This window comes from Coregonus clupeaformis, chromosome 10 (assembly GCF_020615455.1).
Source record: "Coregonus clupeaformis isolate EN_2021a chromosome 10, ASM2061545v1, whole genome shotgun sequence".
Classification (NCBI taxonomy): domain Eukaryota; kingdom Metazoa; phylum Chordata; class Actinopteri; order Salmoniformes; family Salmonidae; genus Coregonus; species Coregonus clupeaformis.
The window spans coordinates 58,261,804-58,275,219 of NC_059201.1; the positions used below are offsets into that span (position 1 = coordinate 58,261,804).

General features: G+C 45.1%; 1 protein-coding gene across 3 annotated transcripts in view; it reads right to left on the minus strand.

Annotated features, from left to right (window-relative positions):
• Positions 1–869: 869 nt before the first annotated feature.
• Positions 870–13,416, minus strand: part of mtss1 (MTSS I-BAR domain containing 1) — a 126,511-nt gene continuing 113,964 nt past the window's right edge. For 2 of the 3 annotated variants that reach the window (XM_041888810.2, XM_045223092.1), the window contains 4 exons: positions 9,983–10,102; positions 9,179–9,332; positions 6,029–6,055; positions 870–3,275 (listed from right to left, as the gene is read on the minus strand). In XM_041888810.2, coding sequence (XP_041744744.2) covers positions 2,206–3,275; positions 6,029–6,055; positions 9,179–9,332; positions 9,983–10,102 — 1,371 coding nt within the window. In that variant the 3' untranslated portion in view covers positions 870–2,205. The remainder of the gene's footprint in view (positions 3,276–6,028; positions 6,056–9,178; positions 9,333–9,982; positions 10,103–13,416) is intronic. The other variant, XM_045223093.1, reaches the window with a different exon arrangement.

Below are 13,416 nucleotides of genomic sequence, written 5' to 3' on the forward strand. Positions count from 1 at the left end.
ACCCCCACACATTTAAAGTGGTTCGGTTAAGACGAACAAAAATGGTCAACATATTCTAAATGCAATATCACTCATTTGCCTTTAATCAAATGATTTCACAACCTCCTCCCCCACGGTGTGATTAACAGTTGGGTGGGGCTCACATTCCAGGAACAGCCCAAAACCACTTTAACCCACAGCACAGAGCCCGGAAAACTGTTGCCACTCCACAAACAGCGAGTCTCCTCACATGACTTCTATGGTTCGTAAGTTGTTTCGAAAGCTTGCTTGGTCAGCAACATCGGTTATCATATCATTAGAAAAATTGATATTTCCTAATATCTTAATATGGCCAGTGAGTGCATCATGTGTCAGGGGGGAGAGGAGTCAGTGGTTCATCTAGGCTGGGATTGGCATGTCACAATAGCACCATATGTTCCTCATAAAATAGACTGATTACCCTGAAATAATGTTTTTAAAAAACTTGAACATTAACCAGAACTCCAACCTCAGGTAGACTTGATATAGGGAGGATATCTAGCAGAGGTGCTAAACTTACGGGGAACCGGGCCATCAGAAACTACACCAGATACATCACTAAATCAATGTGCTTGGCAATGTGAAGAATGTCTCAAGATACACTGAGTTTACAAAACATTAAGGACATCTTCCTAATATTGAGTTGCCCCCCCCTTTACCCTCAGAACAGCCTCAATTCGTCAGGGCATGGACTTAAATATTTTGTCTTGCCCGTTCACCTTCTGAATAGCACTCATACACAATCCATGTCTCAAGGCTTAAAAATCCTTCTTTAACCTGTCTCCTCCCCTTCATCTACACTGATTGAAGTGGATTTAACAAGTGACATCAATAAGAGATCATAGCTTTTACTTGGTTTCACCTGGTTAGTCTATGTAATGGAAAGAGCAGGTGTTCTTAATGTTTTGTTCACTCAGTGTATATTAGCGCTGGGATTGAGTGCATTGCAGTCCTCCTCATCCCACACAATGGTGGCTTTACTTTCCAGCTCAAGGAGCTTACGGTACATAAGTCCTGACCCCTGCTATCAAAAGCCCCACAAAGCCCTTTGTTGACCCAGTGACCCCTCTCTGCCCTGCAGTGCAAGCCTCTGATTGGCTCAAACACTGGTACAGTCGACCGCCACACAGAAGGTGAAGAAGTGTGTGTTTGATTTAGAGAGAAAAATAAGTCAACTGAATACATAGAAAAGCCAGCTCGAAGCATTTCAAGCCATTGTGGACCTAACAGTACATGGAGAGTGATTAAGCTCACGTGATCCCATCATGAACGAGATCCAGATGAGAAAGCTATAGAGGTTTAAGTCCTGTGTCCGATTCTTCAGTCTCCTCTTCCTTTTCAAAGTGACTGTCTTTAAATTTACCTCAGGGGATCATTCAGGACACGTCCACTGTTTCAGTCTTTGCCAGAACTTGAGCTGCCAAGCCTGATTCAGGAGCTCCGTCCGTGTCCTTTTACACAGGTCCTAGTACAGGCGAAAAAGCAGGACCTCTTCATTTTGACCCTGCGCTTGTTCTTTATACAAAAATAAGACTACGAGAAAAGATGCCATTGCTATTTCGTCGACTAATAAAAAAAAAACATCTGCATATCACGCTAATATATACATATGTGTGGGTTTCTATTGGTTCCGACCATGAAGGTGATGATAAGACTAAGTAAGCAAAGCATTTTCTTATTTTCTCAACAATATATAAACATAGAACTTTATAATCTATGACCCTCAAACTCAACTCTGGACCTTGAATCCAGTTCCACTGCTTTTTTAAATGGTTTCCTTCTAATCAGGCACTGATTTAGACCTGGAACACCACGTGTGTATAATTAATTATCAGGTAGAACAGAAAACCAGCAGGTTCCGGACCTCGTAGGGTAAGAGTTGAATACCCCTGATCTATGACCTCAAATGCTTTTATATAGCCAACACGTATCCTCGTATGTATAAACATCTTAAATTACAGAGCGATAAAGAGGCCATATTCACCTACGACTCCATCTGAGGAAGATTATATAATCATTTGATTGGAGAGAGGGAAGCCTTTTACACCAGACCAAATTTCCAAAAAGGCAACATCCTTTTTTATTCTCAGGAGAAAATATAATAATAATATATATTGGAAACGGGGCAAAAAGAAAAGCAAGAACCGTAAAACAAAACGATGACAACCTACACTGGTAGGGAGGGGCTCATTTGAGATGGCTGGCCGGGGAAATGAAGGGGGCAGAGCGGTCGTTGGTCAGGGTCCGACGCAGTTTCACTCCCCGGATCATGGTGACCATGTGACCTCCGCCACCCCAGGGCTCCTCCGCGTCAGGGGGCTGCTGGGGGGGCTGGCAGTGCCCGCTCTCCACCAGCTGGTTGGCAGTGGCAGACGTATTGTGTTGTTGTGGGAGATGAGACTGCTGCTGAATTGGTTGCTGCTGCTGCTGTTGTTGTTGTTGTTGTTGTTGTTGTTGTTGTTGTTGTTGTTGTTGTTGTAGGAGCTGCTGTTGCTGAAGTTGCTTTTGATGTTGGAGCTTCTGTTGTTGCTGCTGCTGGAGCTGCTGTTGGTACAGTTGTTGTTGCTGGAACCGTTGCTGAAATTGAAACGGCTGCTGCTGTTGTTGTGTCTGGGGCTGCTGTTGATACCGCTGCTGCTGTTGGTTGTACTGCAGGTGCTGCTGCTGGTACTGCTTTTGCTGCTGCTGGTGCAGGGCGTACTGCTGCTGCTTGCTCAGCTGGTACAGCTGCTCCGAGCTGCCCATGGGAACTGGCGCCTGGCCCGGGATCAGCGAGTAGTAGGGTGACGTGGACGAAGAATGGTGCAAGGGCATGGCACTCAGGCTCTGGGTGGACGTGCACAGGCTGTGCTTGGCGTGGACCAGTCCGTGGTCCACCGTCCTGCTCATACCCACACCACCCTCTGGTGGCCCCATGTCCCCATTGCTCCCGCTGTCCCCCTCTCCTCCTACGCCCAGGGCTTTGAGGGGCACCTGGGGGGTGCAGATGGGGATGGGCACACCGCCGCTGATGGTGCCGCGGCGGTAGGCAGGCTTGGAGGAGGGCTTGCGGCGGATGGTGGCAGTGTGCGACTGGCACAAGCCCAGCGGCTCGGGCTCGGCCAGCAAGCTGACTGTGGAGGCGGGTCGCTTGCTCTGGATCATCTTGCGGTACTGCAGGCTGAGGTCGCTGTTGCGCGGGATGGTGGAGGACTTGTCAAAGTCAGGCGGGCCATGGTGCGCCTCCTCGCCCCCGTGCAGGGAGATGTAGTCGTAGTCTGGTGGGTAGAGAAGGAGGGAGAGAGGGATAAAGGAGGGGTGAGGAGGAGTAGGAACAAGAGTAAGCCTGTGGTTCCTTGGAGTGGAGGAACACATAATGCATTTCTTTCCTAACTGGGAAAAAAAACATGGTAAGAAAGCAGACGCTTTTGCCTGGGGTGGAAAATCTGACCTGATGCATTCCATTATAAACCAAGAGCAAGAATGTTCCGTGGCACAAAGCTCTTCTACGCTAAAGTTAGTATTTTTAGTACGTCAGACTGCATTGAAGACTTGACGTATTTGGTGGGAATCAGACGTGTAAAACGTATTAGAGAACCACAGAAACTCTAAGAGTCCAGATTTGCCCCAAACATAATAACCTAATTATGTCTGCATCCCAAATTTCACCCTATTCCCTATCTAGTGATCACATTTTGACATAGGGCTCTGTATCAATGCTGAATCACTGGCCAGTTTGTGACAGGAAGTAAAAAAATATATAAAGAAAAATACAACAGTAGTATCTGATGAGGAAGAAATTAGGGTGAGTGTGTGTTTGTCTGTGTATGATAAGGGGGTGAGTCAGCACGGAGCGGTGACCTGTTATCAGGCGATGATGGTAAACACACTAAAACACAATTTCCGGGCAGTACCACATACGCAAAACATGTGCGTATGCCCAATCACTCACATAAGAACTCCACTCATCCACTTACGCAAAGGTTTTGTCTCTCCTTCACATCTCACTCACAAACACCTACAGTTGAAGTCGGGAAGTTTACATCTTAGCCAAATACATTTAAACTCAGTTTTTCACAATTCCTGACATTTAATCCTAGTAAACATTCCCTGTCTTAGGTCAGTTAGGATCACCACTTTATTTTAAGAATGTGAAATACCGGGGCGGCAGGTAGCTTAGTGGTTAAGAGCGTTGTGCCAGTAACCGAAAGGTCGCTGGTTCTAATCCCCAAGCCGACTAGGTGAAAAATCTGTCGATGTGCCCTTGAGCAAGGCACTTAACCCTGATTGCTCCTGTAAGTCGCTCTGGATAAGAGCGTCTGCTAAATGACTAAAATGTAAATGTAATGTCAGAATAATAGTAGAGAGAATGATTTATTTCAGCTTTTATTTATTTCATCACATTCTCAGTGGATCAGAAGTTTACATACACTCAATTAGTATTTGGTAGCATTGCCTTTAAGTTGTTTAACTTGGGTTAAACGTTTCGGGTAGCCTTCCACAAGCTTCCCACAATAAGTTGGGTGAATTTTGGCCCATTCCTCCTGACAGAGCTGGTGTAACTGAGTCAGGTTTGTAGGCCTCCTTTCTCGCACACACCTTTTCAGTTCTGCCCACACATTTTCTATAGGATTGAGGTCAGAGCTTTGTGATGGCCACTCCAATACCTTGACTTTGTTGTCCTTAAGCCATTTTGCCACAACTTTGGAAGTATGTTTGGGGTCATTGTCCATTTGGAAGACCCATTTGCGACCAATCTTTAACTTCCTGACTGATTTCTTGATGTTGCTTCAATATATCCACATAATTTTCCTTCCTCATCTATTTTGTGAAGTGCACAAAGCAGCCCCACAGCATGATGCTGCCACCCCGTGCTTCACGGTTGGGATGGTGTTCTTCGGCTTGCAAGGCACCACCTTTTTCCTCCAAACATAACGATGGTCATTATGGCCAAACAGTTCTATTTTTGTTTAAATCAGACCAGAGGACATTTCTCCAAAAATAATGATCTTTGTCCCCATGTCCAGTTGCAAACCGTAGTCTGGCTTTTTTATGGCGGTTTTGGAGCAGTGGCTTCTTCCTTGCTGAGCGGCCTTTCAGGTTATGTCGATATAGGACTGGTTTTACTGTGGATATAGATAATTTTGTACCTGTTTCCTCCAGCATCTTCACAAGGTCCTTTGCTGTTGTTCTGGGATTGATTTGCACTTTTCGCACCAAAGTACGTTCATCTCTAGGAGACAGAACGTGTCTCCTTGCTGAGCAGTATGATGGCTGTGTGGTCCCTTGGGTGTTTATACTTGCGTACTATTGTTTGTACAGATGAACGTGGTACCTTCAGGCGTTTGGATATTGCTCCCAAGGATGAACCAGACTTGTGGAGGTCTACAATTTCTTTTGATTTTCCCATGATGTCAAGCAAAGAGGCACTGAGTTTGAAGGTAGGCCTTGAAATACATCCACAGGTACACCTCCAATTGACTCAAATTATGTCAATTAGCCTATCAGAAGCTTCTAAAGCCATTACATCATTTTCTGGAATTTTCCAAGCTGTTTAAAAGGCACAGTCAACTTAGTGTATGTAAACTTCTGACCCACTGGAATTGTGATACAGTGAATTATAAGTGAAATAATCTGTCTGTAAACAATTGTTGGAAAAATTACTTGTGTCATGCACAAAGTAGATGTCCTAACCGACATGCCAAAACTATAGTTTGTTAACAAGAAATGTGTGGAGTGGTTTTAAAAATGACTCCAACCTAAGTGTATGTAATCTTCCAACTTCAACTGTACATACACACAGGGGGTCACACACAGACGCACAGACACGTATACGGGTTACACACACACACACACACACACACACCAAATGTTCTACGCTAACGCTTTCCTTTCACTAGCAAAAGGCCATTTGATGTGATGAGGAGAACTCACACAGCACAGATGTCACACTAAATCACTGTGGATGATCTTGTCATTTCACTTGTGAGGAACAGAGAGGGGACAAATCTAAACAGTACAAGAAACCTACCATAAAGAGGAAGCTCTTTCTTTATAGCTGAAAAAGAATATAGAATTGCATTTAACTTATATACAAAAAGAAAAACAATTTATTGTGAGCTCATTTTCTATTATCAAAAGCAACAGATATGTTGAATGGGGGGGATGCTTCACAAAAGTGACAATCTAGCACCATGATGCTTTGAGAGGGATCAAACTGGAGTAAAATAACATTCTCGGGTTGTAGGCATTGTCCCTGATAACCTATGTATGGCTTTACATCTCGGCATACAGGCTTTTATACAACAAACAAGATACCGCATGAGACAATTATAATTTTTTGTGTACTTTTACCCCTTTTTCTCCCCAATTTCGTGATATCCCATTGGTAGTTACAGTCTTGTCCCATCGCTGCAACTCCCCTACGGACTCGAGAGAGGCGAAGGTCGAGAGCCATGCGTCCTCCGAAACACGACCCTGCCAAGCCGCACTGCTCGCTTAACCCGGAAGCCAGCCGCACCAATGTGTCGGAGGAAACACCATCCAGCTGGCGACCGAAGTCAGCTTGCAGGCGCCCGGCCCACCACAAGGAGTAGCTAGAACGCGATGGGACAAGGAACTCACGGCCGGCCAAACCCTCCCCTAACCCGGACGACGCTGGGCCAATTGTGCGCCGCCTCAGGGGTCTCCCAGTCACGGCCGGCAGTGACACAGCCTGGGATCTAACCCGGGGCTGTAGTGACGCCTTAAGCACTGCGATGCAGTGCCTTAGACCGCTGCACCACTCGGGAGGCCCCTGCACGAGACAATATTATCACGATACTTACAGTGCATTCGTAAAGTATTCAGACCCCTCGACTTTTTCCACATTTTGTTACATTACAACCTTATTCTAAAATTGATTAAATTATTTTTCTCCCTAATCAATCTACATTACCCCATAACGTTTGACATTTTTGCACATTTATTAAATATAAAAAACATAAATATCTTATTTACATAAGTATTCAGACCCTTTGCTATGAGACTCGAAATTTAGCTCAGCTGCATCCTGTTTCCATTGATCATCCTTGAGATGTTTCTACAACTTGGAGTCCACCTGTGGTAAATTCAATTGAACATGATTTGGAAAGGCACACACCTGTCTATATAAGCTCCCACAGTTGACAGTGCATGTCAGAGCAAAAACCAAGCCGTAATGTCGAAGGAATTTTCCGTAGAGCTCCTAGACAGGATTGTGTCGAGGCACAGATCTGGGGAAGGGTATCAAAAAATGTCTGCAGCATTGAAGGTCCCCAAGAACATAAATGTCCATCACTCTTAAATGGAAAAAGTTTGGAACCACCAAGACTCTTCCTAGAGCTGGCCGCCCGGCCAAACTGAGCAATCGGGGGAGAAGGGCCTTGGTCAGGGAGGTGACCAAGAACCCGATGGTCACCTACAGAGCTACAGAGTTCCTCTGTGGAGATGGGAGAACCTTCCCGAAGGACAATCATCTCTGCAGCACTCCACCAATCAAGCTTTTATGGTATAGTGGCCAGACGGAAGCCACTCCTCAGTAGAAGGCATATGACAGCCCCCTTGGAGTTTGCCATAAGGCACCTAAAGACTCTCAGACCATGAGAAACAAGATTCTCTGGTCTGATGAAACCAAGATTCAACTCTTTGGCCTGAATACCAAGCGTCACGTCTGGAGGAAACCTGGCACTATCCCTACGGTGAAGCATGGTGGTGGCAGCATCATGCTGTGGGGATGTTTTTCAGTGGCAGGGAGTGGGAGACCAGTCAGGATCGAGGGAAAGATGAACTGAGCACAGTACAGAGAGATCCTTGATGAAAACCTGCTCCAGCACGCTCAGGACCTCAGACTGGGGTGAAGGAGTGGCTTCGGGACAAGTCTCTGAATGTCCTTGAGTGGCCCAGCCAGAGCCCGGACTTGAACCCGATCTAACATCTCTGGAGATACCTGAAAATAGCTGTGCAGCGACGCTCCCCATCCAACCTGACAGAGCTTGAGAAGATCTGCAGAAAAGAATGGGAGAAACTCCCCAAATACAGGTGTGCCAAGCTTGTAGCATCATACCCAAGAAGACTCGAGGCTGTAATCGCTGCCAAAGGTGATTGAATAAAGTACTGAGTAAAGGGTCTGAATAACAACCTGTTTTTGCTTTGTCACTATGAGGATGTGTGTAGATTGATCAGAAAAAAACAACAATTGAATCAATTTTTGAATAAGGCTGCAACGTAACAAAATGTGGAGAAAGTCAAGGGGTCTGAACACTATCCGAATGCACTGTAGGTGCCGGTACAATATGTATTGCGATTCGATACTGCAATTTTATTGTGATTTGATGTTCCAAACATATTGCTCACTGCTGCAGAGAGACAAGAGAGAGCAGGAGACTATTAGTTTTGATCAGTCGTGGAAATAAAAGTGCTGAAAACACATTGGCTCACTATTTTAAAAGAATACTGAGGAATAGCTACAGGATGAAAAATAACGCATTTTTGGCGCAGGTCTAGCCGACTAGCTCTAGCTAACGCTACCTAGCTAGGGCTGTGATAATGCTGTCGAAACAGACACAGGGATGGGACAAAAGTGAAGACGTGGTTCTGTTTTGGTTGTGAAATGACAGATGAATGCATGCGGCACACTGCAAAACGATCACAGACACACCGACAGACACATATGCAGACACACAGATAAGGCAGGTAGGAAAACAGACCGAAGAGTACAAATATAGACAATACTTCAATCATGACAAATACACAGACAGACAAACAATAAGACAATAATGCATTATAAGATCCCAGACACCGAGACCGACTGAAGAACAGAGCTAGCTGAGCCAGAGAGAGAGAGACAGACATTCATCACATTTAACATTTTAGTCATTTAGCAGACGCTCTTATCCAGAGCGACTTACAGTTAGTGAGTGCATACATTTTCATACTGGCAGACAGATAGGCAGACAGGTAGAGGGACATGCAGACAGTGCTGTGACCACTGGGGGATAGTAGGTTCTGGTCAAAAGTTGTGCACTAGGTAGGCATTAGGGTGCCATTTGGGACGTATCCCAGGAGTGGTGTGTGGCAGGGTTTTGGTGATGGTTGTGAGTGGTGGTCACTACTAACCGTGGCAGGGGTTTGGTGATGGTGGTGAGTGGTGGTCACTACTAACCGTGGGAGGGGATGGTGTCCTCGGAGCAGGAGGGCGTGGTGGTCTGCGTGCTGTAGCCGCTGGAGCAGTGGAGGGAGTCGTGGCTGGTGCGGGGGGCCTCAGAGTTGAGCCCTCCGCCCAGGGTCAGGGCCAGCTGCTCCCGGGCACTCTGGGGCTATGAGAGGGAGAAAGGAAGGAGGGAGGGAGGGAAGAAGATAGATCATTGTTTAGGAAAAGAAAAAGAAAAGGGAAATGTGTACAAGAGAAGAGAATCCCTCCTCAACCTCTTGGCCTCTGCTGCCACCGTCAGCTGAACGCTAAGAATTACACCCTAGTAAATACTGGTAGAAGCAATCATGCAGTTACCACCTTTTAGTGTTTGTTTTTTGGAAAACAAAATGAGCAACGGTAATAACGGTTACTGCCTATACTTACGTGGTTGTTAGAAGATAATTAGTTACAGCTATATATTTACCCTGGAATAATGCCTATGTAATGTAAGGTGTTTTCCATCACTTCCTGGTGGAAATATTTCTTAAGTTATTATCGTACAATTAATTAATTATGAATGGACTACAAAAAGTCTGATTGGTTTGTCAATGATTCACAAACGGAGGAATGCACTGGACCGGTGCTTATTTGCTTTAATCATTGACCATATATCAAAGTACAAACTGATAAGCATTCTATGGAGGTGCGAGTGTGTGTGTGTGTTTGTGTCTGTATGTGTATCTCTGCTTGTGTGTGTGTGTGTGCGCGTGTCAGCTTGTGTGTGTGTGTGTGTGTGCGTGCAAGTCTCTCTCTCGCTGTGTGTGTGTTGGTTACCTTTCCGGATGTGGACATGGCGCGGACCCTCTCTCCGTGCTGTGTGTAGGCGTTGTGTGGAGGAGGCATGGCCGTGCCGTTCTCTGTGCCCGACCCGATCGGTCCCGACCCGCTCACCTCCTGAAACAAACCCCAACATCACATTGTGCCACTGCCAACTCAATGTACCATTAGATACAGATAGACATTCTATACACAGATGATATGATATATTCTATACTCTATAAACAGATAGATACACCATTAAATACAGACATATTGTATAATTTCAGATGGATAATTAGATTTACATAAATTCTATCATACATTCCATTATAATATATGCATATACATGACAGCTCATGCAAAAACAAAACAAGCAGTGGCCTGTTTGATGTGACCGAGAAGTGAAAGTCCACATGATAATAAATAATATGTAACAGAGGTTAATGTATCCGGGCAGGGCAGGGCAGAGCAAACAAACACTGAAGTACAGGATGTAGACACAAGGATGGGCAGCCGATCACAGATAACGACTGGAGGGAGTTCAAGAGGCACAGTAACAGAGAATGACATATTAGAACTCTATATTACAAAAAAAGACTATATATATATATATAATCACTATATTATTATCACAGCTCTAATATATGGGGTGAAGTGTTATTGAGAGCAATGGCTTTTAGGAGCTCTTAGGCCATCAGGAGGGGGCTAGTTGGGTTATATAGAACATCAAGTTGATAATTTTACGTTTTCAGGTCAAATTATGGGCTGATAGTAAATTAGCGAAAGCTGTTTTTCTCCCTCTCCCACATATCCAGTACTCTAACAACCACACACTAAACACAGACACTGGATGCATTCATTTTACACAACTGGACAAAAAAAGACAACGTCACGTCACACACACACCACCAAACAATACAGGGACATAGGATGCTTAACACAAGAAAGGCAGAGAGAATCATAATGACTCAAAACTAATAAAACAATGTAGTGCATTCGGAAAGTATTCAGACCCCTTGACTTTATTCACATTTTGTTACGTTACAGCCTTATTCTAAAATTGATTAAATTGTTTTTTTCCTCATAAATCTACACACAATACCCCATAATGACAAAGCGAAAACAGGCAAAGTTATACCAAGAAAATACCAAAAAAACGAAATATCACATTTACATAAGTATTCAGACCCTTTACTCAGTACTTTATTGAAGCACTTTTGGCAGCGATTACAGCCTTGAGTCTTCTTGGGTATGACGCTACAAGCTTGGCACAGCTGTATTTGGGGAGTTTCTCCCATTCTTCTCTGCAGATCCTCTCAAGCTCTGTCAGGTTGGATGGGGAGCATCGCTGCACAGCTATTTTTAGGTCTCTCCAGAGATGTTCGACCGGGTTCAAGTCCGGGCTCTGGCTGGGCCACTCAAGGACATTTCAGAGACTTGTCCCGAAGGCACTCCTGCATTGTCTTGGCTGTGTGCTTAGTGTCGTTGTCCTGTTGGAAGGTGAATCCTTCGCCCCAGTCTGAGGTCCTGAGCGCTCTGCAGCAGGTTTTCATCAAGATTCTCTGTACTTTGCTCAGTTCATCTTTCCCTCGATCCTGACTAGTCTCCCAGTCCCTGCCACTGAAAAACATCCCCACAGCATGAGGCTGCCACCACCATGCTTCGTCCTCCAGACGTGGCGCTTGGCATTCAGCCAGAGTTCAATCTTGGTTCCATCAGACCAGAGAATCTTGTTTCTCATGGTCAGTCCTTTATGTGCCTTTTGGCAAACTCCAAGCGGGCTGTCATGTGTCTTTTACTGCGGAGTGGCTTCCGTCTGGCCACTCTACCATAAAGGCCTGATTGGTGGAGTGCTGCAGAAATGGTTGTCCTTCTGGAAGGTTTTCCCATCTCCACAGAGGAACTCTCTGTCAGAGTGACCACCGGGTTCTTGGTCACCTCCCTGACCAAGGCCCTTCTCTCCTGATTGCTCAGTTTGGCCGGGCGGCTAGCTCTAGGAAGAGTTTTGGGAGTTGCAAACTTCTTCCATTTAAGAATGATGGAGGCCACTGTGTTCTTGGGGACCTTCAATGCTGCAGACTTTTTTTGGTACCCTAACCTAGATCTGTGCCTCGACACAATCCTGCCTCGAAGCTCTACGGACAATTCCTTCGACCTCATGGCTTGGTTTTTGCTCTGACATGCACTGTCAACTGTGGGACCTTATATAGACAGGTGTGTGCCTTTCCAAATCATGTCCAATCAATTGAATTTACCACAGGTGGACTCCAATGAAGTTGTAGAAACATCTCAAGGATGATCAATGTTAACAGGTTGCACCTGAGCTCAATTTAGAGTCTCATAACAAAGGGTCTGTATACTTATGTAAATAAGGTATTTCTGTTGTTGTTTTTTAACAGAAAACCGGTTTTCACTTTGTCATTATGGGCTACATTGATGAGGATTATAAAAAAAAAAATCCATTTTAGAATGGATCTGAATACTTTCCGAATGCACTGTCATTGTTAGAATCTTAATATCACAAACATAACTGGTGTTACAACCAGTTTTACGATGGCATGTCATTTTTTGAATGGTTTTCCCCTGCTGGCCCTCCGACAGTAGGTCCTGCCCCCCTCCTTCTCCAGAAAGTTGAAGGTGCCGTGGCCAGTTGTTAATCACCCAGATAATTGCCTCGAAACTGAACCTAAACTATACCGAAACTAATTTCACACATAACAATAGATTAAATAAATTAAGCATTGTATGATGGGGGAGAAAGGGTGAGTTGATGAGCGAGGGGAAGCGAACGATGCATAATTATGTAATCACCAATTGTGAATGAAGGGCTATTCTATTGAATTAATCTATTCTAATTATAATTTCAAAACAGTACCCTATATCAGCCCACTCAAGTTTTGGTTAGCCGCTGACACCAAGTAAATGCTGAACGGCTTTCCATATGTGGGAAAGTATCCATATCGGGCAGCAGGTGAGCGAGCGTCGGAGAATGTGGTGATGATGCTTGTGGAACCTTACGTTGGCAAGGGGAGAACTGTCACATTTGGAAAATAATTCCTATGGGGAAATAATCCTAACCTTTTCTACTCCATAGGTCGGTGTGGATGTTTTACATCAGATGGCACGGTTGTAAGGATGGCTCGGCGAAAGGAGGAACTCGCCGCTGGCCTGTTGCTGTGTTCTACAACATGCTTAACTTGGCTGCTATCAACGCGCACGTGTTGTTCAAGCAGTGCACGAACAACACCATGACCAGGAGAGACTTCATCATGAGTCCCAGCACACGGGCTACATGAGAGACATATGAGGGCCAAGGCAGCAGCAAAGATTGCACGCGAGCCAAGTTCACAGCGAGGGGGTGCACTTGAAACAGAACCCCCAATACCGGTTTCAGCTGCAAGCAACTTGTTTGTGGGAAGTGTTGCAAGCAAGTGAAGGTGACCAAAACG